At 32.5% G+C, this 26,472-nt stretch overlaps 1 protein-coding gene across 2 annotated transcripts; it reads right to left on the bottom strand.

Moving 5' to 3' along the window:
• Positions 1-2,242: 2,242 nt before the first annotated feature.
• LOC134684546 (uncharacterized) lies at positions 2,243-24,296 on the bottom strand. 2 transcript variants are annotated; one of them, XM_063543838.1, is made up of 12 exons: positions 24,183-24,296; positions 21,832-21,914; positions 21,028-21,127; positions 20,191-20,300; positions 15,324-15,426; positions 13,976-14,088; positions 10,117-10,225; positions 6,962-7,071; positions 5,336-5,365; positions 4,758-4,866; positions 3,963-4,087; positions 2,243-2,468 (listed from the first exon to the last, which is right to left on the bottom strand). In XM_063543838.1, exons 2-12 carry the CDS (start codon positions 21,893-21,895, stop codon positions 2,389-2,391), a joined length of 1,053 nt encoding a protein of 350 aa, XP_063399908.1. In that variant the 5' UTR covers positions 21,896-21,914; positions 24,183-24,296; the 3' UTR covers positions 2,243-2,388. The 2 variants fall into 2 exon arrangements, with proteins under 2 accessions (XP_063399908.1, XP_063399909.1); XM_063543839.1 differs by lacking the exon at positions 21,832-21,914 and having other exon boundaries at positions 24,183-24,267.
• Between the last annotated feature and the right edge of the window lie 2,176 nt (positions 24,297-26,472).

The raw sequence follows: 26,472 nt of genomic DNA, 5'->3' as shown, positions 1-26,472 counted from the left end.
CTACATTTGTTTTGTTGCTGTTCTATCAATTGAACAATCTATTTTTTCTTCTTCTTAAGAGGCAACATATACCAAAAGGGGCAGTTTCGGATAAGCAGATCTGCTCCACATGTGTCACCCGTCGTAAGGCTCATATAAAAGTTGATTTGGTTCTCATATCATAAAAAGGAATCGTTATGCCTCTATTCCCTGTCAGTGATCGATAGTCAATAGTTTTCCTTATAAATAGGTTTTGGTATATTCATGTACAGTCTTTGGTCTTTCATCTCTTTAAATTTTCCAGAAACTTGTCACAACTCTCCTTATTGAAACGAGTAAGTTCAAAGTCGTGCTATTTTAATATTTATTTAGTAAATATCTCATTTGGTTCCGTATGAATTTTATATATAAAGGAGATTGTTGTTATTCCATCATTCGCATATGTACGACGGGCAGTTTATGGTTGCTTTGTTTTCATTATTTTGTTTTTATCTGTTGCTAGATGAAATGGCAAAATCTACAAAAACTGCTATAGGCTATGAAAAAGATAATTATTTTGGTGATAAAGTTGTTCCATACTTTACAACATCATATACCAAGTATCTATAACGATTTCATTTATTTTTGCAATATTTGCAACAATTTAAAAAAAATCAGTTTTTGATACTGCAAATATTCAAATATGGTATGGTCTAAGAAATGTTGTGAAATTAATTTCACTAATTAGTCTTATGGAACATCATAGATCAACCCTAGTTGTTTGGTGAGGTTCATGTTGTTTTATGAATAGCAGAAGTTAAGATTCAAAATTTAATTGATTTGCCTGGGCATACGTCAAACAAAAACATCTCGAACAACTTTTTAGACATACTAGAGTGTGGCATGATAGATTTACAATCCACAAAGGAGAGTACATTTTGAACCTTTCTGTACCCATAATATACAAAACATTGCCACCCGATATAACATAGAACATACTCAAATACCATTGGAATGAAGAATAGGATATTGAATTTACGGAGGAAGGTTATGAGGAGAAAAGTATATGTACATATAAATGGACAAATTATAGTGTCAAAGTCGTTTTTTCCAAGGTCTAAAAGTATGTTTTATTTCATATAAATTATTTATCGATCGCTTTGACTGTAACTCTACGAAAAGTAAAACAATATAAATAAATAAAACTAACCACCCATAGACAGATAGTTGAATACTTACAGTCCAATGACAAATAGTTCAGGTGTTATCAGGATGCGAACAAACTAGAATCCTAGGTTTTACAAATTCGAGCCAATTTTAATTCTATTGTGAACAATTTTTGTGACTACATTAAAACATTCACTGCCTGAAATAAATACTAGGCGTTGTCGACATTTATGACTTCTTCTGAAATCTTACAGTAGTTGTCGTTTGTTTATGTAATTTATACGTGTTTTTTGTTTCTCGTATTTATATATACACCAGACCTTTGTTTTTCCCGTTTGGGTGGTTTTACACTAGTAATTTTTGGGCCCTTTATAGCTTGTTGTTCTGTGTGAGCCACGGCTCTGTGTTGAAGACCGTACATTGGCCTATAATGGTTTACTTTTATAAATTGTTTTTTGAAAATTGGTTATTGAATGGAGAGTTGACTCATTGGCACTCACACCACATCTTCCTATATCTATCATTTGCAGATGTTATCCTATTTCATATCATTCTGGGTTCTTTTTGTATTCCCTGAGTGCTGAACCAACATTTTTTTTTCTTTTCGTAGTCTTTGCACTCTTTAAAATACAAATGTTTGTATTTCAGTCCCTCATGAGTCCGTAGACGTGGTTGACGATATATAAGCGCTTGATGTTTTGAGCCGTTATAAGGTCTTAAAACAAAATCCTTTGGGGTAGATAAAATAGTTGTTCACGATTTTGCGAGTTAAAAAAATGACATATTTCAGCAGATTAATACGCGGAGACGTTTTAAGTAGGAAGGTGAGATCCCGTTAGCGGCTAAAAGTATAGCATTTCAAAAAATAGTCAAAAAGTTTTAACTGTAAGCTTTTAATTGGGAAGATGAATAGTTTGTTTCATAATTATGGACTGTGTTTTGGACAATACAATGTACATGCATAAGGAAATAGTTCCAAAAATTAACTGGCTGAAATGTTCAAGGGGATTTACATATTTCAGAGTGTTACATACATGAATATATGATCAAATATGCACATACTACATCAAAATGTAATTATCATAATAACTTATGTCTGCAGAGTACTAAATCCATGTAGTAATTCATTTGTTTTAATAATGACTATGAATCAATTGAAATAAACGGGTCATTTTGATACTTAGGTCAATCTGTTTCGCTTGTATGAATAAAAATAAAGCTATGAGTCCACTTATGCTTTGCGCCTTGATTTTTGCTCTGTGTTTAGTTATACAACAACAAGAGTTTATAAAATGCGAATCCTAGTCCCAACGTCACCATGTTGAACACAAGTCTTCCAGTACCTGCCAAAAATTAAAAAATGTTAGAACAAGAATGTTTTGGAATATAAAACAGCCTTAAACATAATTTATCATGACTTTCTAATTGTTAATTCGTAATGCATTTTACGAACAAATATAAAAACAAAACAAAACAACCAAAAACAACTCTGTGTATAGACAAGAAAATAAATAAATATAACCAACATTGATAATTCAAAACGGTTTTCATGTATACATTTCCCTCTAAAAAGTACGTTTGTGAAAACTGTTTAAAGAAAAGCAAGGATAAAAATAAATATGATAATCTTAGTGACTAATATTCCATAAGTATTGCAAGCAGTCCGATTGTACCATTGAAGTACTGACTTTTAGAAAAATGACAACATTTGAGATTGACATTCCACCAGCAGGAAAAACGACAAAGTTGTACTGCTGAAGTACTATCTACTAGAAAAGTGTTAATCTTACTAGTTCAACCAACGTAATCAGAAAGAGATCTTGTACATGTTAAAATAACAGCAAACGAAGCCATTTGTAAACAATTCTTAATTGTATGATATTGACACATGTTCACAGAGTTATAAGTACCCTCTGACACATAAACAGGCAGAAAACAACAAATGATTTATTAAATGAAAAAATATTAATCAAAACGACCTTGGATCAGTTTTTTAAAAACAAACTGCCCTGAAAAGAGACATATTACAATGTACAACTAAGCAGTACTGTTACTTACATACGTTGAAATATGTTATTTTAAAGTTGAAAAATTCAAGTAACAGACTAATTTATCAGCAATTTCATTTTCCAAATAATCTTTATAAAAGATAGGCTAAAGATACCAGGGGGACAGTCTAACTCATGGCAAAAAATGAAACAGAAAAACAGACACAGCATTAAAAAACTAAAGACTAAGCAAAACGAAACCTATTAAAAACTAGGGGTGATGTCAGGTGGTTTGGAAGGGCAAGCAGATTCTGCTCCACATGTGGCGCCCTTTGAATAAAAGATTTAATGACAGAGAGACAAATTCTACCATTTTCTGCATCAGACAATTACTGTTTAAAGTCATGAGTATGATAGTTGTTAGCCATACGTTTGATGAGTTTGAACTTTTGATTTTTTCCATTTGATTACGTTCTTATCGTTTTGAATTTTCCTCGGAGTTCGGTATTTTTGTTATATTACCTTTTTCTGACTTTAGATATCCACATTGGTCTCATCAAATCAGTACGCTAGAAGGTTAAAGCTACGCAGAAAGTGTTGTCTGCAATAATGATTTTGGTAAAACGAATTGATTTAAAAAAAAATTTTTTTTAAGAATAATATTATAGTTATGACGAAAACGTGGCGAAACCTGTACACATCGTTAAAACGTTTATCCATGTTGATGTTGAACATTTTGCATCAGTCATATTATCAAGAATACCAGACATCAACATGATACAGTTTAGTGACAAACATTTTAGTAAGATTGTTTTGTATGCTAGATATGATTAAGATTAAAATAATCACCATTAGAATCACTAACACAGCCGTATTGTGATAGGCCCTTTTTGGCTCTAACTAAGGTCTGACCTACATCCAAACTACAGTCAGTTCCAACTTTAGTAACACATTCAAGATAGATATTTCCTGCACTGTTGTAAAAATAAACAAATCAATGATATAGCATATGAACAAAATTTGATTAGAAAATTATAAATGTTTTAAAATATTTAAACATGCACAACTGTTTTATTAATTTGTGAATGATATACATCGCGTCGAAATTTTAATTATGCAATTATTTACATCACTGCGTCAATACCTCTGCTGGTGGACTTAATCCCCGAGGGTATCATCAGCGCAGTAGTCAGTACTTCGGTACTGGACATGATTTAACAAACTTTACTAAACGTGTCCGTTTATACATTTTGAAATTATTAAAAAAAAACAATTTTTTAACTCCATTAGGCAAAGTTGGTTTTAGATGAATTTGACTGTTTATTTTAGGCAATTTTGACAAAAAGATCTTCAACGGTTTCGGTACTTATACATCTTCGGACTTCAAATATTTGGCTTTGAACGTTCCTGATGAAGTAAAATCCAGAAAAGGGTTTCGGACCCAAGAAATTATTAAACGTGTTGTTTTCAATTTTTTAATTATTTAAATATTTTTTTTGTGATAACTTCTTTCAGTTAATGAAGATGTATCTATTTTTCTGTATTCAGCATTTTCAATTCTAAGCATCTTATATGTGAATGAAAATGTAGCGATGTTTGATTATGTAAATAATATATCAAGTACTTTATTAAACAAAATCTGACCTGCATATTTTCTCCGAGTCTTTCACTCCCTGTACATGTATTACTACGCTCCCTAATGCTGAGACGCAAGCGTGCATTTTTTTAGCAGAACATCTCTGAGCCTCTGTTTCTAAATAACGTACAACATGTACAATGTATCAACAATATTTTGAAAGTTAAAATGACAAAATACAGCTAGGAGAACTGCATGCCCAATTACTTGCTCTTTTTAAAGAACAACCTAATGTTATCGTTAATGTCATTGTATATTGAAATCACTGAATTCATGCATATGCAGTAAATGTGAAGCGTCGTAATGGGAATACAAACCAATCTGATATACACATTTTCATTTTTCTAAAATAATTGCAGGAATAATTTCCGATTTAGAAATAAACTTTAATATTTTGTCATAATTTCTCCAATAGATTTAAATACTGCAGTGCATAAATCTTGAAAGTTACTTAAAGATATACAATTACACAATTATTTAGTGTTCTCTATTTTAAGAGCTGTTGATACGACCGTTTCTGATCAAATTAGTTTCCAGTGAGTTCTCGACTATATAGTGTAGAAATCATACGATAAATACTGCTTACCTTCAGCCGGCAATGAAGATGTGAAGTTATCTACAATTAAATCAATCTTTTAAAAAGTGATGACTAAAATCAAGTAATTTTGTGTTGCATTGATTGGACCTCTCATAACACGATAGCACTCTTTAAAGAATTAGTCAACACAGAAGTGAATTATCCTTGGTATGGTCATCTTCTATAAATGAAGTTTTTACAAAACTTAGAATTTTTGAAATACTTTTTTTTTTTTTTTTTTCTTTTTTTTTTTCTTGTTTTTTTTTTTGAATTTTTGAAATACTAAGGCTTTTCTTCCTCAGGAAAAGATTACTTCAGCTATATTTAGCACAACTATTACGAATTTCTGGTGTTTGTTCAATGCTCTTCAATTTCTTACTTTATTTAGGCTTTTTGACTTTTTTTATTCGAGCATTACTGACGAGTCTATGAAGACGAAACGCGCGTCAGACGAAAATACATTTTTTTAATCTTGGTATCTTTGACAAATATCCATTTATCTGAGAAATGTCCAAATCAGTATTCTGCAATATGTGTTGTGTAAATGGTTCTTTGCTATCGGTCTGATTGAAGCAAGTAAAATGTGAGAAGCTTGGTATATTAAAGTTGAAGTCCATAATAAAGATTTCACTATATATGTATAAAACCACTTTACATTGTCTTTTATATCTGTTTCATTTCACATACTATTTTTCTTTTATCATTATTTCAAAATAAGCATGTCGAGACTAAAATTGCATGCAAGTTATCAATGAAAAGTGAATTCTTTTTTACGAAGACTATAAAATCTGGGAACAAAAGATAAATGCAAGAGTTTGTTTGTACTCAGACTTCTCGTGTCACCTGAGTATAGAAATGAGCAAAAAGAAACACAGTTTTATGTACTGTAGCTGCAGTGTATATTTCCAAATGTTCATATGTTCACTTGCCACAATTGATTATAGATTATTTTCAGTCTAACGTGAAATAATACCATGTGATACTCATATGATATGCTATTTGTAATCTTATCTTTCTATTTAAAGTGCACCAAGCAAATATGTGAGGTTAAATTATAGCTAAACAATTATTTATTTTAGGAATTATATCATCTTCATGTACATTTAAGACCCACCCACTTGAAAACCTCTATTTTCAGACACTGGCGCATATATATTTGTCTTTTTAAATAATTTGGATACATTAAATGAGTATTCTATTGCTTTGTTGACAGGCTATGCTGAATATTAGGGCATCTAAAAGTAAATTTATGCAATGTTTTATTTTTTAAAGATTTTACAGACCCAAATGTTGATAGTTCAAAGTCTTTAATTTTAACTTCAAAACTTACTACGCTAAGTTGAACTTAAAATTAATTATATTTGCTATAATATAAATCCTATTGCAACGACACTTGGTCAACACTATATTACTATTAGATACTTCTTAGATCATTCTAACTAAAATAACAGTCTTGTCCAATATCTATGTACAAAGGAGACTACAAATACAGAAACATCTCGCCACAGATACATGTATATCAGCGTATAAATTAGCCAGATGGATGCAAGTTTTGCCTACAAACGACACACCAATAGGAAGTCCATCAAAAGTAACATTTCAATCTATAGCATAATTAAGATTAAATATACTTACTACAACCGTACTCGGATAGTGACATTTTGATATTGTCTATGGTCGGACCTGCATCCAAATTGCAGTCAGCAAAATAGGTAGATAAACATTCCAGATAGATATGTATTGTTCTGTTTTAAAAGATAGAGAAATATATAAATTCACATGGAAACTGAAATCAATAGAAGTTTAAATAGCGATGTTCAATAGTCATAAATCGATCGAGCGAAAACAAACTCGGATCGCAAACTGTATGTGCACCTGCTCTTGTCGACTTGTACCTTTTTTTTTGCATGCGAGGCAAAATTCATGCAGGAGGGTCTTATGAAGAACAGAAAGAACCTACTATTACCATTGATTTATATGTTTCGATATATCTAAGATGTGCTCTCACTTAATATTTCAATGTTTGATTTTTGTGTTGATCGCATCTTTCCAATTAAACTTGAAACAAAAACAAAGATACAACAAAAACATTAAAGTACGTCCATATTTCTTCTGACATCTAAAAATAGGCAATGAATGACGTTTGAGACAATTTCTTTACGACAAAATAGATGAATTCCAAATTGTGAACTTTTCGTTTTAATGTAGCAGCGCCTGTATATGTATAATGCATCTTCATTTTGATACGAAATTCTGGAGCATGCGGTTTCTATCAGGATTAACTTGGTATACGGGTGCTGCTTACAAGTAATGAAGTTAAAGTTAGCAACACTAGGGATACAAAATATAAAGCAAAATATCGGATAACCCTTCCAGAGAACATAAATTACCGCTACAATCCCCCCTCTCGAAACCTATACAGTTTTTAATTGTTCAGTTTAAGTTTTCTATTTTGCGCTTGATGTACTTTTGTTTGTTCCGGCTTATGAGTTCACAGTCACAGAAAATAATTATATTTATAAGTACGTCTGAGCAAGTGACAACTCTACAACAGATTTACCCATCGGATCAACAGCAGTGCTGGTGATACATGTCTGTGTACATTATGTATATACAACTCGTCTAAACATCAACCCATCAATGCTAGATCTGTAAATTTGCTTTCGCATATAAAAATATATAAGTCGCAGTTTGACGTCGAGAAAAAAAAAACATTTTACGTAAGCCGCATTACCTCCGCTGTTACTATATTGCATGGCCTTAAACCATTTAAAATGCAAAAAAAAAACATTACTTTAATGACGTCACACCCAATTTATTTCATCAAGGCTTTGTTTATATTAATATATTCAAAAAAACCTTTCTTTATGTTAAAACAATTTGATGAGTATTGAAATCAAACAATATTCTATCTTTTTGCTATTTTAGCCATTAATTGTAATTTATAAGAGTCAGGATATGTGGTATGATAGCCATTGAGACAGCTAAATTCAAATTAAATGTAAGCAGTTACATGCAACCGTATGACCTTCAACAATGAAATCTATACCTTATGGTCGGCAATTAAAGATCCCCAAATAATTTATTTTAGACAATTCAATTAAGAAAAGGGCCTTATCTATAACAAAACAACTCACAATACACAAATATAACAGACATCAACCAACGACAACTACTTAAATACAGACTCCTGACTAGGGACAGCCATGTAAAGATTGATCCGTGGTCATACATTTTTTTAAACGATAACGCGTACCCTCACCTTGGAGATCACTAAAGTGGTGTAACATTCGAACAGCTATATAAATCACTTAGTCCTTTTTTAATAATATATATCGAGTATCAAAGTTTCATTATTTATTTTTCTAAATCGTATGCCAATAATTTCATTGAATGTGTAAGTTTCTCCATGAGGAACTCATTTTTTTAAGTCATGTTATGTTTTTTAGAAAATATATAAGATATCCATCACCTTTTACTTCTTACTTTGCTGGACAGTTTCGTCATTTTCTCTCTTTCGATGATAATATTAAAGACAAAACATAACTCAAAACTTAACATTTCATAAAACTTAACTATTTCTGGACAGTAACCAATCAATAACTTTTCCATTGGTCTGTAGATTACTTGACAGGTTAATCTACAGCTGTTTAACACTTTCACCGTTGTCAGTTTTTACTTTGCCCTTACTGTTTTTCAGATATATGCTATGATGAGCCATTTTTGCTGATGGATCAACATTTCGGATACAGCTATGGAAATATATACCCGAAGGAAAATTAAGTTAATGTTTAGAAGTATATGACCAAGTTGTTTCAGAGTAGAAAAATTTGAAAAAAGTATAAGATTTGTATGAAATCAATGTTTTAAGGGGAATAACTCCTCATGGAGTCAATGACCTATTTTGATTATTTGATCAATTGTAGAACTACTTTTTTTGAATTTTTCTTTCCTTCTATTTTATTGTATTCATTTTGAAAGACAATAACCGAAATCAGTAAAATTTATAAAAACAAAGACTATTTCTGACAGTAACCATACAATGTGTGGTCCATTTGGTCAGAATATTTCATTGCAGATTTTGACTTATTTGTCATTTTAACTACATGCTACTTTTGCTCTATCTGCTATAGTTTTTGAGATAAAAGCAAAAAAAAAAAAATGCATATGACCCCATTGTTTTAATTTTAGCCATGGCGATCATGTTTGCTTACAGATCAAAATTTCGGATTCAGTTAATAAACAAGTTAGCCTAAGAAACATTCAGTTTGGGTCCTCAATGCTCTTCAATTTTGTACTTTTTTGGCTTTATAACTATTTTGATCTGAGCGTCATTGTTGAGTCTAATGAAGACGAAACGCGCGTCTGGCGTATTAAATTATAATACAAGTACCTTTGATAACTATCAGTTAAAGTTAAGAGGTATTAGGTCCAGTAGTTTTCGAGAAGATTGTTACATCTAAGCAAACATGATGAACAATTTGTGTAAATGTTTCTTTATATGGCTTAAACTCATTAACGGTTCTATTGACTATTTTGGTCATACTTTTTGTGGATCTTACTTTGCTTATTTTTTAGCAGATAACAGTTTATTTGTATCTATATATTCTGGATAATGACAAAACACTGACAAAATGACCTAAAAATTGCCAATAATTTGGCAGCAACCCGACAATGGTCTGTTCGGTTCGTCTTAAAACATCAGATCTGATAGATCTTGACATATTGAACATTTCGTCTCGTGTCAAATTTAATCTAAATGCTTTAATTTTTGAGATACAACATCATACCTACATACTGCTTCCCTATCTCCCAACACCGCTGAACCTGCTAACGTTATGCTGTAAGCTGTTGCACATGACTCTAGTTGTTGAGTAGAGCAATTCTGCGCTCCAGTTTCTGAATATGAATGCATTATCCAATTCAAATAATATGGACTGAATAGAGATTATATCATCATATAACCGAGACAAAAATTTAAAATTTTAACAACTCACTGAATAGTTTTTGCACTCCATGCTATGCTTACCTAACTTACATTAGATAATTACCTACGATCAATTCAATTCTTAAATTTTTTATAACAATAATAGAAATATCGTTCTTGGAGATGTTATCTGTGCTCTTTTAAAACATTTAGATCGAAAACCGGTGCTTTTTTTAGTCGACATAGGATCACTTGAGTTAAAAACTTTTGTCGAGCTGAGTGAGTTAATAGACGTGTGGAGAACGCAATACCCTAAAGACAAGCAATATACTTTTTGCAGGGGTAACTCAAGGTCACGGATTTATAAGTAGTGACACAACAGTTAAACATAGTTTATTTTCAGTGACCCCGACGATGTGTTCATGAAAACAAATGAACCAGAATGCAGTCCCGGAACGTGGAAAATAAACTAATCAGTTATTCAATAGGATTTATTTAAAAAAACGTTCGAAAGCTTTTGGGGTAACTGGAAATTAAAAAACAAATCAGTTCAAAAATGATCCAGAATGATAGGAGGAAACTACGATTGAGATAACAAGTGTTGCTATAGAACTTTTTAAATTGTTATTTGGATGGAGAGTTGTCTCATTGGCACTTACACCACATCTTTCTATATCGAGTTTGTTTTTCCAAACACATAACAAAAACAAATAACGTAAAGTGAAGAAAGTTGGATAACATGGTGAATATCGCCATCTAACTGCTTATTTTATAATCATGAAGGGCAATAGAAAACAATGATTTCTTTTAGAGCATATTATGAATTGCCATCCCGCGCGTATATTCGTTATGAGAAACCTTCAGTGGTTCCGTGATGATAGTTAAATTGTCCGGCTAGGATCGTAGTTTTTCGAGTAAATCGGTCCACTTTTTTCGATTGTACATGTAGCTGTTGGTTGTTTTTTAGTTACAAGAATGCGATAAGGTCAACCAACTGCTACTTCGTATTTATAATAACGTTTTACATGACAACCTATGTTACTTGTAGTGCTATATATATATAGTTTAAACAACGAAAATGCACAATGTCCTTGTATCCAAAACTAGAGTGTTTAATATTGTACGTTTTTATAAGAGCAACATGTTTTTTAACAAATTGTTTCTATTTCTAAATAAAATTTAAATAGGAAAAGGTGTTCTTGACTTTAGAAAATATTTTTTTTGGGCTTTGCTCATTGTTGAAGTCGTAAAGTGATCAACAGTTGTCATTCGCTGTGTCATTTGGTCTCTTATGGAGAATTGTCACTGACAACCATACGACATCTACTGGTGCATAGTCTCAGGCATTAGGAACACATTTAACTTATTCACTAAATAGACAAATAAAGTCATTAAAGATTGCATTTTTTAACGTTAATATTGAGTCACTGATAAGGTCTTTGCGTCTGAACTAAACACATTTATTCTAAAAACAGTTGTTGGCATGACACGGGTTATGTTCTTCTCATATACGTTATGATGTTATGATACTAAACCCATAACGGGAAGAATTGTGCCTGATGTTCATATGATGAAATCATAAGCTTTCAGTCAGTTTAATTGAAGTCTGGAGCTGGCATGTCAGTTAACTGCTAGTTGTCTGTTGTTATTTATGTATTATTGTCATTTTTTTTATTTTCTTTGGTTACATCTTCTGACATCAGACTCGGACTTCTCTTGAACTGAATTTTAATGTGCGTATTGTTATGCGTTTACTTTTCTAAATTGTTAGAGGTATAAGGGGAGGGTTGAGATCTAACAAACATGTTTAACCCCGCCGCATTTTTGCGCCTGTCCCAAGTCAGGAGCCTCTGGCCTTTGTTAGTCTTGTATTATTTTAATTTTAGTTTCTTGTGTACAATTTGGAAATTAGTATGGCGTTCATTATGACTGAACTAGTATATATTTGTTTAGGGGCCAGCTGAAGGACGCCTCTGGGTGCGGGAATTTCTCGCTACATTGAAGACCTGTTGGTGACCTTCTGCTGTTGTTTTTTATTTGGTCGGGTTGTTGTCTCTTTGACACATTTCCATTCTCAATTTTATAAAAAAAAAAGGTATACCACTGTTCGAAAGTCATAAATTGATTGGGAAAAAACCTATCCAGGATACAAACTCAAACATATGGAAATACATCCATTATAAAAGGAAAACAAAGAAACAACAGAAACACTGACGTGCAACTAAACACAAAAGACAATGCGAGACTTACAGAAACGAACTATAAGATAACATCTGCCATTGTCCTGATTTGGTACAGATATTTTAAGAAAAACTTGTGGCTAGCCAAACCGCGCGTTTTTCCTTATAGCAATGTTAAATATAATACTAAAAGGACCACATTGCATGACAGGACTACAGTACAAATAAATCCATTCTTGACAGAATAATACACAACTAAAAAGTTTAAACCTTAGATAATTATAACATGTCGAATAGTTTCACCCCAAAACATACTCAATGATTTACTTTTAATGTGATTTTCAAGGTCTCGATGATGATATACCCATTGCAGAAGACGTTTGGCTCCTGCATTGGTAAGAAAGTTTTGAAGAAAATGACGGATCAATAAAGCTGAGAATAGAAATGAAGAACATGTCAAAGAGAAAACAATCCGACCATATAGCAAACAGAAGCTGAAAGCCGCATTAGGTCTACGACGCAGAGAGAAAATCCCGCACCTGGATGTGGTTCTCAGCTGGGTCACTTGTATGAAAGTCTCGTAGATGTTCAAGATATTTACATTGATGTGTGAAGAAAACAAACTGACATAAAAGCTGTTGATTTTCTTTTTAAGAAGTGTCTATATCGTGAAAATTAAAGGAATAACAATAACTATTATAGCAGAAGACGTTTGACTTACTTTGTATGTCATTCTCATTATTGCTTTTTTATTTGATTTTGAAGTTTTTATTGAAGGATTCAAGACGGAGAGGCGACAGCTTATACATTATATCAACGTGGAACTCATCTAATACGTGCACACAAAATAGTAAAGGTACACGGGTTGTTAATATATAGCAAAAGATGATTAATTGGTTATCAAAGGTATCAGGATTACAATTTAGTACGCCAGACGCGCGTTTCGTCTACATCATAAGACTCATCAGGGACGCTCATATCAAAATATTTATAAAGCCAAACTAGTAGAAATATGAAGAGCATTGAGGATCCAAAATTCCAAAAAGTTGTGCCAAATACGGCAAAGTTAATCTATGCCTAGGATAAGAAAATCCTTGGTTTTTCGAAAAATTTAAAGTCTTGTAACCAGGAAACTTATAAAAATGACCACATTATTGATATTCATGTCAACATCGAAGTGTTAACTGCTGGGCTGGTGATACCCTCGGGAACGAAACATCCAGCAGCAGTGGCATCGACCCAGTGGCGTTAATGGTTATCAAAGGTACCAGGATTATAATTTAGTACGCTAGACGCGCGTTTCGTCTACATAAGACTCATCAGTGACGCTCATATCAAAATATTTATAAAGCCAAACTAGTACAAAGTTGAAGAGCATTGAGGATCCAAAATTCCAAAAAGTTGTGCCAAATACGGCTAAGGTAATCTATGCCTGGGATAAGAAAATCCTTGGTTTTTAAAAAAATTCACAGTTTTGTTAACAGGAAATTTATAAAAATGTCCACATTATTGATAATCATGTGTTAAATTATATGTACTTACCACAACCAGACTGGTAAAGAGTCATGTTTGCATTCGCAATGGCCGCATGAACTGCATTTGAATTGCAGTGAGACGAATATGTTAGCAAACATTCCATGTAGGTATTTATTACACTATAAAATACAAAAAAAAAAACAATGTTAAAGAATAGGAACTAAATGTTGTAACATAATTTCTACGAGAATTAACTGTGCTCTTCCTCTTATTGTGTTGTTCATTTTTTTATGTGCGGCAAATTCATACAGGAGCTTTTTTTATAGAAAGGAAATACGCTAACATCATGCTTTTACTTCGGTTTACTTTTACTGTTTATTTACTTTTAACCTTAATTATTGATTCCTAAGCTTATCAATTTCATGAACTATGAATTTGCAGTCAGGTATCGAAGATCACATTTATTCATTCAGTGTGTGTTAATTTGCGCTTTTTGATTGAGTTTAGCCTTCCAATTGATATTTATAGTGTATATTTCGATGTTGTGATATTATACTATTGATTCAGAAAAGGGATAAGGTTTGGTACCATTAAAATGTTTAATACCGCGCAAAATTCTGGAATCTGATGTTCTGTAGTTTTTTTCATAAATGTTTCTCTTTTTTCGTTTTATATAGATTAGACCGTTGTTTTTTTTCCGTTGGAATGATTTGACATTACTAATTTTGGGCCACTTTATAGCTTGCTGTTCGGTGTGAAGACCGTACCTTGACCTAAAATTGTTTACTTTTATAAATTGTTATTTAGATGGAGAGTTGTCTCATTGGCACTCATACCCCATATTCCTATGTCTTTTTACTTCAGTGTCCGATATACAGAAGATGTCCTCCGATGAAATATCTTAAAGTTGGATGACTATGTGGAACGTACTATCCCATCAATTTGTTGATTTTTATTATTCTGCTGTCTTTTTGTCGTCGTACATTTTTGTCATGTTTTGGTATAGATTTTTGCCATTTTTACATCATTTTCAATTAACCGTAGATTAACTGTAGTATTTATTTCTTAAATCGTACATACGTATAGCTTATACAAATTTTTGATCTTATAGTAACCTCAATGGTTTATTTGGATTCATCAAAGCATTTTTCATGTACCAAATAAAGTATTACACCTGCTTCAGTACACAGATCAGATATGTTGGTGTCTTATCTATTTTAGCTTACAAAATCGGCACATAATTTATGAATGTTAACATTGTATCAAATATTACGGATATTTTTTTTTTATTATTTCAACGATTTTTTACAAAATGTTCCGTCAATATGTAAAACAATTGTATCTTTTTGCATGGCTGCGATCAAATATAGATGAGGACACCTATAAAATAAGAAGTCTAAAAGTACAATCTGACCTGCACATTGCCTCCTTGGTTCGTGGTGTCTCTCTTATTGCATTGGCGTATGCTGTGGTACAGGACGTGATTTGTTTAGTAGAACAATTCTGCGCTTCAATTTCTGAAATAAGCATAATACATTTCAAATAATAAGGAATGATAATAGGTAATATAATCATATAACGGAGTGAAGAACAATGTGTTTTTCAATCTTTTGGGTTAACAACTAGTTTTATATAAAAAAAAAAAAAAACATCTATGTATACCTTACTCACATTGTATAGTTACACGTGATCAGTTTAAGTCTCAAATTCAATTTTTTAAAAGGAAAAATATGATAATTAGGTAAATGATCAACTTGGTGAGTATCACCACAACATGTTTTTATTTTATAAACATGAAGGGCAAACAAGTACAAAAATGTGTACATTTGTCTTTTATCTTACCGACTAAAATGTTTTTAGATCATGAACAGGGATTCTTTCTCGATTGGTTAGACAATGACGACATTCGTCAGTGACGAAACGTTGCGTGCTTACATCAATAAATCAATAAAATGCACTGGAATTCAATAATACAAGCGTACAACTATCCTGACGTTTTGTATGGGGAAACATAGTCTACTTACTACTTCCTTAACCAAAAAAAATACAGTTTTGACAAATTGCCGATAAACAGAAAAATGGCATTATTCTATATACAGTTAACAAAAGTACCAGGATTATAACTTTATACGCCAGACGCGCGTTTCGTCTACATAAGACTCATCAGTGACGCTCAGATCGAAATAGTTAAAAAGCCAAACAAATACAAAGTTGAACAGCATTGAGGACCCAAAATTCCAAAAAGTTGTGCCAAATACGGCTAAGGTAATCTACTCCTGGGGTAAGAAAATCCTTAGTTTTCCGAAAAATTCAAAGTTTTGTAAACAGAAAATTTATAAAAATGACCATATAATTGATATTCATGTCAACACCGAAGTGCTGACTACCGGGCTGGTGATACCTCGGGGACGAAACGTCCACCAGCAGTGGCATCGACCCAGTGGTGTAAATAGTTAACAAAAGTACCAGGATTATAATTTTATACGCCAGACGCGCGTTTCGTCTACATAAGACTCATCAGTGACGCTGAGATCAAAATAGTTAAAAAGCCAAACAAATACAAAGTTGAAGAGCATTGAGGACCCAAAATTCCAAAAAGTTGTGCCAAATACGGCTAAGGTAATATAAAGATTCCGAAATGAAACAAACTGTGCTGGTTGATTTACAACCACATAACGTTAAAGTCGAAAATTGGTTCAGTTTTATAACTAAGTGAATAATAACATGAAGGGCAATACAAAACGAAGATTTCTTATAAATCATATTAAGAAAAGTTGTCGTATATTGGTTTTGAGAAACCTATAGTAACTCCATAATGTTTAGGATCACTTGTGATTACAGACTAGTCTCCGGATGTTACACACACGTTTAAATTAGTCAATACATAGACGAACCGATTTTTTTAGATAATTGAAAAATTTTATCTGAAAAGATGTAAAATTACAACAATTTTAAAAGTTCAAAACAGAAAGCTGTTAATTAAATTGCAAAATTAAAATCTGAACACATCAAACGTTTCAAACGATTTGACAACAACTATCATATTCCTGACCTGGTACAGGCATTTTCGTATGTCGAAAATGATTGAGACCTATTGGAATTGATCAAAAATCTTCAGTGACTCTGTGATGTTTAATATCGAATGTGAATATCACCAAGTCGACGGGCATAAAGAAAAGAAAGTCAGTAAATAGGCAAACTGAAACTGTTAAATAATTTGAATAGTTTTATCCTAAAAATACACTAAATAATTATTGAAGGAAAAAACCTTACTTTGTTTAATTGATTTTGCTCATTGATGAAGGAACCACTAGTTATTATTTTCTGTGTCATTTGGACTTTTGTGGAGAGTTGTTCATTGGCAATCATACAACATCTACTGTTGCATGCTCTCGAGCATTAGGAACAAATTTAAACATTTAGTCAATAAATAGCCAAATACAGGTATACAATCCTGGTACCTTTGATAACAATTTACACAACTGGGCCGAAGCCTCTGCTGGTGGACGTTTCGTTTCCAAGGGTATCACCAACCCAGTAGTCAGCACTTCGGTGTTGACATGAATATCAATTATGTGATAATTTTTTTATAAATTTCCTGTTAACAAAACTGTGAATTTTTCGAAAAACTAAGGATTTTCTTATCCCAGGCATAGAATACCTTAGCCGTATTTGGCACAACTTTTTTGGAGTTTTGGATCCTCAGTGATCTTCGACTTTGTATTTGTTTGGTTTGTTAATATTTTGAGGTGAGCGTCACTGGTGAGTCTTGTGTAGACGAAACACGAGTCTGGTGTACTAAAATAGAATCCTGGTACCTGTGATAACAATTAACACCACTGGGTAGATGCCTCTGCTGGTGGACGTTTCGTCCCCAAAGGTATCACCAACCCAGTAGTCAGCACTTCGGTGTTGACATGAATATCAATTATGTGGTCATTTTTATAAATTTCCTGTTTACAAAACTTTGAAGTTTTCGAAAAACTAAGGACTTTCTTATCCCAGGCATACAATACCTTAGCCGTATTTGGCACAACTTTTTTGGAGTTTTGGATCCTCAGTGATCTTCGACTTTGTACTTGTTTGGTTTGTCACTATTTTGATGTGAGCGTCACTGGTGAGTCTTGTGTAGACGAAACGCGCGTCTGCCGTACTAAATTATAATCCTGGTACCTTTGATAACAATTAACACCACTGGGTCGATGCCTCTGCTGGTGGACGTTTCGTCCCCAAGGGTATCACCAACCAAGTAGTCAGCACTTCGGTGTTGACATGAATATCAATTATGTGGTCATTTTTATAAATTTCCTGTTTACAAAACTTTGAATTTTTCGAAATACTAAGGATTTTCTTTTACCCAGGCATAGATTACCTTAGCCGTATTTGGCACAACTTTTTGGAGTTTTGGATCCTCAGTGCTCTTCGACTTTGTATTTGTTTGGTTTGTCACTATATTGATGTGAGTGTCACTGGTGAGTCTTGTGTAGACGAAACGCGCGTCTGGCGTACTAAATTATAATCCTGGTACCTTTGATAACAATTTACACCACTGGGTCGATGCCTCTGCTGGTGGACGTTTCGTCCCCGAGGGTTTCACCAACCCAGTAGTCAGGACTTCGGTGTTGACATGAATATCAATTATGTGGTGATTTTTTTTAATAAATTTCCTGTTTACAAAACTTTGAATTTTTCGAAAAACTAAGGATTTTCTTATCCCAGGCATGGATACCTTAGCCGTATTTGGCACAACTTTTTGGAGATTTTGATCCTCAGTGATCTTCGACTTTGTATTTGTTTGGTTTGTTACTATTTTGATGTGAGCGTCACTGGTGAGTCTTGTGTAGACGAAACGGGCGTCTGGCGTACTAAATTATAATCCTGGTACCTTTGATAACAATTTACACCTCAGGGTCGAAGCCTCTGCTGGTGGACGTTTCGTCCCCAAGGGTATCACCAACCCAGTAGTCAGCACTTCGGTATTGACATGAATATCAATTATGTGGTCATTTTTATAAATTTCCTGTTTACAAAACTTTGAATTTTTCGAAATACTAAGGATTTTCTTTTACCCAGGCAAAGATTACCTTAGCCGTATTTGGCACAACTTTTTGGAGTTTTGGATCCTCAGTGCTCTTCGACTTTGTATTTGTTTGGTTTGTCACTATTTTGATGTGATCGTCACTGGTGAGTCTTGTGTAGACGAAACGCGCGTCTGGCGTACTAAATTATAATTCTTGTACCTTTGATAACAATTTACACCACTGGGTCGATGCCTTTGCTGGTGGACGTTTCGTCCCCGAGGGTATCACCAACCCAGTAGTCAGCACTTCGGTGTTGAAATGAATATCAATTATGTGGTCATTTTTATAAATTTCCTGTTTACAAAACTTTGAATTTTTCGAAAAACTAAGGATTTTCTTATCCCAGGCATAGATTACCTTAGCCGTATTTGGCACAACCTTTTGGAGTTTTGGATCGTCAGTGCTCTTCGACTTTGTATTTGTTTGGTTTGTCACTATTTTGATGTGATCGTCACTGGTGAGTCTTGTGTAGACGAAACGCGCGTCTGGCGTACTAAATGATAATCCTGGTACCTTTGATAACAATACCAATGTTTGGAAGTCATTAATTGATTGACAGAAAAAACAAATCCAGGTTACAAACTAAATAATAAGGGAACACATCACTTGTTAGATGAAAACAAAGTAACAACAGAAACACTGACGTGCATCCAACCACAAAAGACAATGCAAGACCTACATAAACGAACTATCAGATAACAACTGCCATTTTCCTGACTTGGTACAAACAATTTAAGAAAAGAAGAAGGTAGTTTTGTGTCTAGCCGACCCGTGCACTCTTATGGCAATGCTTTTTTTAAATACTAAAAGGACAACATTACATGACAGGACTATAGCAACTTAGAACATGTCGAATAGTTTTATACCAAAAAACACTCAATAATTGAACTTTAAATGCGATTTGCAAGGTCTCAAGGATGATATACCCATAGCAGCAGACGTTTGGCATCTGCATTGGTTAGAAACATTTTGTAGCAAATAATGGATGAAAAAAGAAATGAGGAATAATTCAAAGAAAAAACAACCCGACCAAATAGCAAAAAGCAGACAACAGCTGAAGGCCACATTAGGTCTTAAACACAGAGAGCAAATCACGCACCTGGATTTGGTCATCAGCTGGCTTCTAAATAACCTGGTTCTATAGCAAACTTCAATGGAGGTTAATATACAGCAACGGGTGATTAAATTTAATGACCTTACCACAACCAGACTGGTATAGAGACGTGTTAGCATCAGCAATGGCCTCATGAACCACAGTAGAATTGCAGTCAGACAATGTTTGCAAACATTCCGAATAGGTATTTATCACACTACAAAATACAAAAACAAATACTAAAGAATATATGAGATGTAATTATCGGCTGAAATATGGGTTCTTCAATGATATGACATCATCAATATATAAAATCAAAAGAATTTCGCGAATTGCATTTTCTTTTTGGCCTTTTAGAAGGTTCTAAACGAATTCTGCTTCATACCAGTACAACAACAAAAAACGTTGATACGCCTCAAAAATAGAATTTCTTTTATTACATGATATTAATTGTAAGACCATTGTTTAATGTATAAACGATTGAACACCCGTAGAAGTTACCTAAATTTACTATTTCATAATCTTTTATCGTTTTAACTGACTGTGATGGTACAAAATTTACCAGTTTATGACTGTTTATATTATATCAATTCGTATTGATAAAAATTAAAAAAAAGATGTGGTATAATTGACAAAGAGACAACTGTGTACAAGAGACCAAAATGACACAGACATTAACAACTATAGGTCACCGTATGGCCTTCAACAATGAGCAAAGCCCATACTGCATAGTCAGCTATAAAAGGCCCCGATATGACAATGTAAAAAAATTCAAACGAGAAAACTAACGGACTTATTTATATGGACGAAAAACAAATTATTTTTTTTCGAAAATACATCAACGATCTTTACCTAGTGTATAGCAAAAAGTGGTGTACCTTTGTGTATGACTTGAAACAAAAGTAAATGAGAACACTACAACGAAACAAATCTATAAATCTGACCTGCATATTGCCCCTATGTCTCCAGCTGACTCTCTCATTGTACTGTAGTAGGCTGCGGTACACGACTCATGTTGAGAAGAACAATTGTGCGCCTCAGTTTCTGAATAATGTGTTATCCATTTTAAATAATAGCGAATAGTTTGAGGTAATATCATCATATAACATAGAGAAAAAAAACAAATATTCAAGCTCAAGTCATGCAACAGAACTCATGGAAAAGTTATTTGATTGAATCTTGCGAATTTAGATTTTATCGTGCTAAAGTAAAATTGGTACAATCAGAAAAAAAGAATTATTATTCATAGTCTTACGAGAATGCTATTGTATAAATAGATGAGCAAGTCGGGAATTCGACATTGGTTTCACACTCAATTATGTACCTCAGTATTCGATTTCGCTTTTTTGATAAAAAAAAAACGTTTCCGCTTTGAATTTTCCTTTGGTTTAATGTTTGTTGTTGTTATTTCATTTTTGATAAAAAAAAAAAAAAAAAAACATAATTAATTTGACAATGGTTTTGAATGCTATAGAATATGAATAAAGGAGTGGTCGGATAAAATATTAAGTCAGGTTCAAGCAACATAAATAATCAGTTTACCAGTATACTTTGTATATTTATACCTACAATACACTTAATATTCATCTCGAAAAAGGACCTTATAGGATTTCAACTATAAATTCCTAGTTGTACGAATTCCATACATACATTTCACATTTTTAATTATGCATTCTTTGATATACTTATCTAATATAAAAAAAAATGGCAACACAGGTCAAATGAAAACAAAAATAAACATATCTTACCTTGCATGATAATTTTCATTAACACAATACAAATAATAGGAGTAATATCAAATAGTTTGTGCATTTCTCGTTTTTTTTTCAATCTGTAAAAAGAAACCCTTCATGAAATCAAATATATATATGTCGTGTACAAGTTGCGATTTTGTACAGGTTATAACATGTACAAAAATATTGTACATGTTATAACTTGTATAATGCCAAAATTCATGTTATAACATGTACAAAAGTACCTCATATAATACATGTTATAACCTGTACAAACTATTTCTTAAAAATGGTTTTAACTTGTACAAAATCAAAAAATAAGAATATGTTTTTATTATCGCAACAGAATGATATATACAATTACTGTCTTTTGATGAGGTAAATATGCAGTTTTATTGACTTTTGAAAAAGTGAATATCAGTTTTTCAAAGTCAATAAAACCCCGTATTTACTGAAACAAAAGACAGTAATTGTTTTATTCCATTTTCCGAGGAAAGAAAATGTACATTGTATTTGATGACAAACATATACCAAAACAAATTTTACATGAATACATATTAGTTTATTGACCTCAATAATATTTTCATAACTTTTTTACTGTATTATTCCTTCATGTTAGGGTGTATTGTCCTTTTTTGATACAGTTAATGTCCAGGGGTTGGTATTACAAAGCATTCCTAAGACCTGTCCTAAGATGTATCTTAGGACATGTCTTATGATCCTCTTATGACTATCTTTATTTGATGAATTATAATTGTGAGTGTCCACTTTGAAGGCAATAGTAAAATACTTTCATTTTAGTTGACACTAAAAGACATAAGAGGATGGCCAGGATAGATGTGTAAATACAAATAAAATTGGGAATTGAAATGGGGCTTGTGTCTAACGACAACAACCCGCCAATGGAGCAGAAAACATCCAAAGGCTACAAATAAATGCTTTCAATGTAGAGCATATATATTTAAAACATCAAAATGACATTCGCCTCATGTAATGATCTTATAGTTTATAAACAAAAAGTGAGTTATAAATTTACAAAAGTCATGCTGAAGGCCAAAAATGTTGAAGAGTAGATCCAAAGATATTGATAATGAAGCGTGGTCCAATGAAAACTAGTTCAGCTCTCTCTTGCTTTTACAGAGTAAGCATATACGACATTGTTTTAGTCTTTGCATGCTATAAACAAGAGAGGGAGGAGTATTTCCCAAAATTTTCAGAATTATTCTTAAATTTTTTGGAAGAATTTAGAAACTAGTATCTAATGTAATTGTCATTGAGGAATGCAAGCTTTTAGTAAATAGTTTCACACTTATTTCAACCATGATGGACTGCATAAAACATACAATAACATGAAAACACATTTTACCAACATTATTCATGAAACATATACTTCTGAAACTTTGTGATCATTGTCCTTAACAGAAAAAGACACGTTCTTCTGGCCTATTTATTGTTGTTCTTTATGCATTGGTGAATTTAAATGTATGTTTTACTTCTTTAAGATTTATTTAAAAATGTTGTACAAGTTAAAACCATTTTAAGCAATATTTTGTACAGGTTATAACATGTATGGGGTACTTTTGTACATGTTATAACTTGTATTTTTGCATCATACAAGTTATAACATGTACAACATTTTTGTACATGTTATAACCTGTACAAAATCGCAACTTGTACACGACATATATATAACAAAGAATAATATCATAACGCATGCAATCGAATTATTATCATAGTATTAATAATGTTTTTGATAAATATAATGCTCATGGCAAATAAATGAATTTTTTAACAAAAACAGGTTTAATAGTTTTAGAAAGTTTGAATATAAAAATGAGGTAAAAACATTTATTTTAAAGAACAAAAACCCGTGCCGTAATCTATAGGAAATTGTGTGTTACGAAAACAAGCGAACAAGCCTATTCAGTCCTAGCAGAAAATAATAATATATCAATCCCAGTTTTTCTTAGCAATACTGATTATGCGTACATCATATTTTAATTTGCAGATAATCCAACTTGAACGTTCTAATCTGCCGAATCACAAACAATTACCGTTATATTATTCACCGAGACATTAGGCTGTTCGGTCTTTGAAACATGATGCGTCTATGTGTATTTTGAAGGTCAATTGGCATATACACAAACAGACACACTTGTTATATTACAAATAAAAAAAGAAATGTACGTTTAAATAAACAATAAGGTCTTTCCTCACGGAGAGGAAAGACCTTAATAATTAAATAAAATGCAACAATATGTCTTTCATCATTTACAGTGAATAACGAAAAAATTAAGAAAATATATTCACTGCAATTGATATAAATACCTAGCTATATCATTCTAATATAAATCAAAACGTATTACCTGTGTGATTTGGTATGACAATATCAATTAACAGGTAAGTTTGAAGGAACTACAATCCTTTTAATCTTTATATAGCTGTTCGCTTCGATGATTTGCTATTTACGTGTTGCGACTCACGAATTATGTTATTCGGTACTGAGGTACTTAGGGACTGGGATGGTTGATATATTTAAAATATTAGGTACAAGGAAGACAAGGAACGGACAACTACTCGATCTTTATACGATTTACTTTATTTTAAGATTTTGGTAAATAGTACAATGGTGAAGTACTCAGTCGAATTATAACTTTTCGTTATAGTTGCAGTATCTCATTTAAGTTGCCTCCAGTTTATTATAAGGTGTCAGATATTTAACGTAGTTAATATATTTTCTTTTTGAAAATGAATATTGCATGATTATGACGTTCATGTGTATGACTGAAAGCTACGATTATAGACCAAAGAATGAACGGGGGATTTTTTTTTACATGTGTTAGTTAAGGCGGAATTTCAAAATAGTCTTCTGTAAAAAGAAGTCTGTTTTGACGACGATTTATAATTAAATTGAGAAAGGAAATGGTGAATATGTCAAAGCGACAACCACCCGACCATAGAGCAGACAACAGCCGACGGCAACCAATGGGTCTTCAATGTAGCGAGAATTCCCGCACCCGTAGGTGTCCTTCAGCTGGTCCCTAACAATATGCATAATAGTACAGTGATAATAGACGTCATACTAAACTCCGAATTATACACAAGAAATTGAAATTTAAAATCATACAAGAATAACAAAGGCCAGAGGCTCCTGACTTTTGTCGTAAAGTTTTGTCTTCAACCGACCCTCATTGTCAAAGCGACAACAACCCGACCATAGAGCAGACAACAGCCTAAGGCCACCAATGGGTCTTCAATGTATCGAGAAACTCCCGCTCCCGTAGGCGTCCTTGAGCTGGTCCCTTTAAAATATGTATAATAGGTCAGTGATAATGGACGCCATACTAAACTCCGTATGATAAACAAGAAACTAAAATTAAAAATCATACAAAACTAACAAAGGCCAGAAGCTCCTGAATTGGGACAGGCGCAAAATTGCGGCAGGGTTAAACATGTTTATGAGATCTCAACCCTCCCCCTATACCTCTAGCCAATGTAGAAAAGTAAAAGAATAACAATACGCACATTAAAATTCAGTTCAAGAAAAGTACGAGTCCGATGTCAAAAGATGTAACAAAAGAAAATAAATAAAATGACAATAATACATAAATAACAACAGACTACTAGCAGTTAACTGACATGCCAGCTCCAGACCTCAATTAAACAGATTGAAAGAATATGTATTCATCATATGAATATCAGGTACAATCCCGCCGGTAAGGGGTTCAGTATCATACTATCATAAAGTATATGAGAAGAACATAACCCGTGTCATGCATAAGGTTGACTGTGCCCTCTGGTATCGATCGTCTATCTTTTATTAACTGCAGGTCAATAATGCAACCCATATGTGTGTGGTCTTCTATCTTACACTTTAGCTGGAGATTGGCTTCACTTCTTCTGCTAGTTATAGGAAAATATGTCAATATCAAAAGTGAAAAAGGAATAAATCCATTTGTTGACTGATTATTGAAAAAAAAACATTCTTATGCGAACGTTATTTCATTAGAAATTGGAATAAAATAAATAAAGCATACACTACTGCATTTGATACATTAAAACGTGACATTTGTTAAAAAAAAAGATATATTCAGTGATACCTGTTTTCGAATCAAAATTTGTATAATTGATTTCCTAATTGCAGGAACCTAATAATAATAATAATACAATAATAAATTCTTTATTTAACGAAAACGAAGCTGGTAACTCATTTAAAATACAATTGTGTATCTCACACAAGGCCTTCACACATGTTAAAAATGAATAATTCATATAACAATGCATATAGAAAAATAACAAATATGTACACAATTACAAAATATATATGTATATACACAAGCATGAAAACAGACTGTAGAACTAGCATGGCAAAAATGTCCTAAAAAAGTTTGTCTACTCATTTTGTTTTATGATAAAGAGATTAGCACATTTCATCTTAAAGCTTTCTATATGTCCTATATCCTTTATATCATTTGGCAAATTATTCCAAGTGATTAGACCAGAATATTGAAAAGTCTTTTTGAAGTATTCAGACTTTGGCCTTGTTACATGAAGATGTTCAGATGTTGTTGACCTAAGAGAATAACTATAAAGATCACTGCACGCAGTAAATTTACTTGTTAGATAATCTGGCGCTATTAAAATAATGAAAAAATA

This window comes from Mytilus trossulus, chromosome 9, assembly GCF_036588685.1.
Source record: "Mytilus trossulus isolate FHL-02 chromosome 9, PNRI_Mtr1.1.1.hap1, whole genome shotgun sequence".
NCBI lineage: Eukaryota > Metazoa > Mollusca > Bivalvia > Mytilida > Mytilidae > Mytilus > Mytilus trossulus.
The sequence above is the reverse complement of the archived record's forward strand: the minus strand, read 5'-3'. Positions and strand labels throughout refer to the sequence as shown.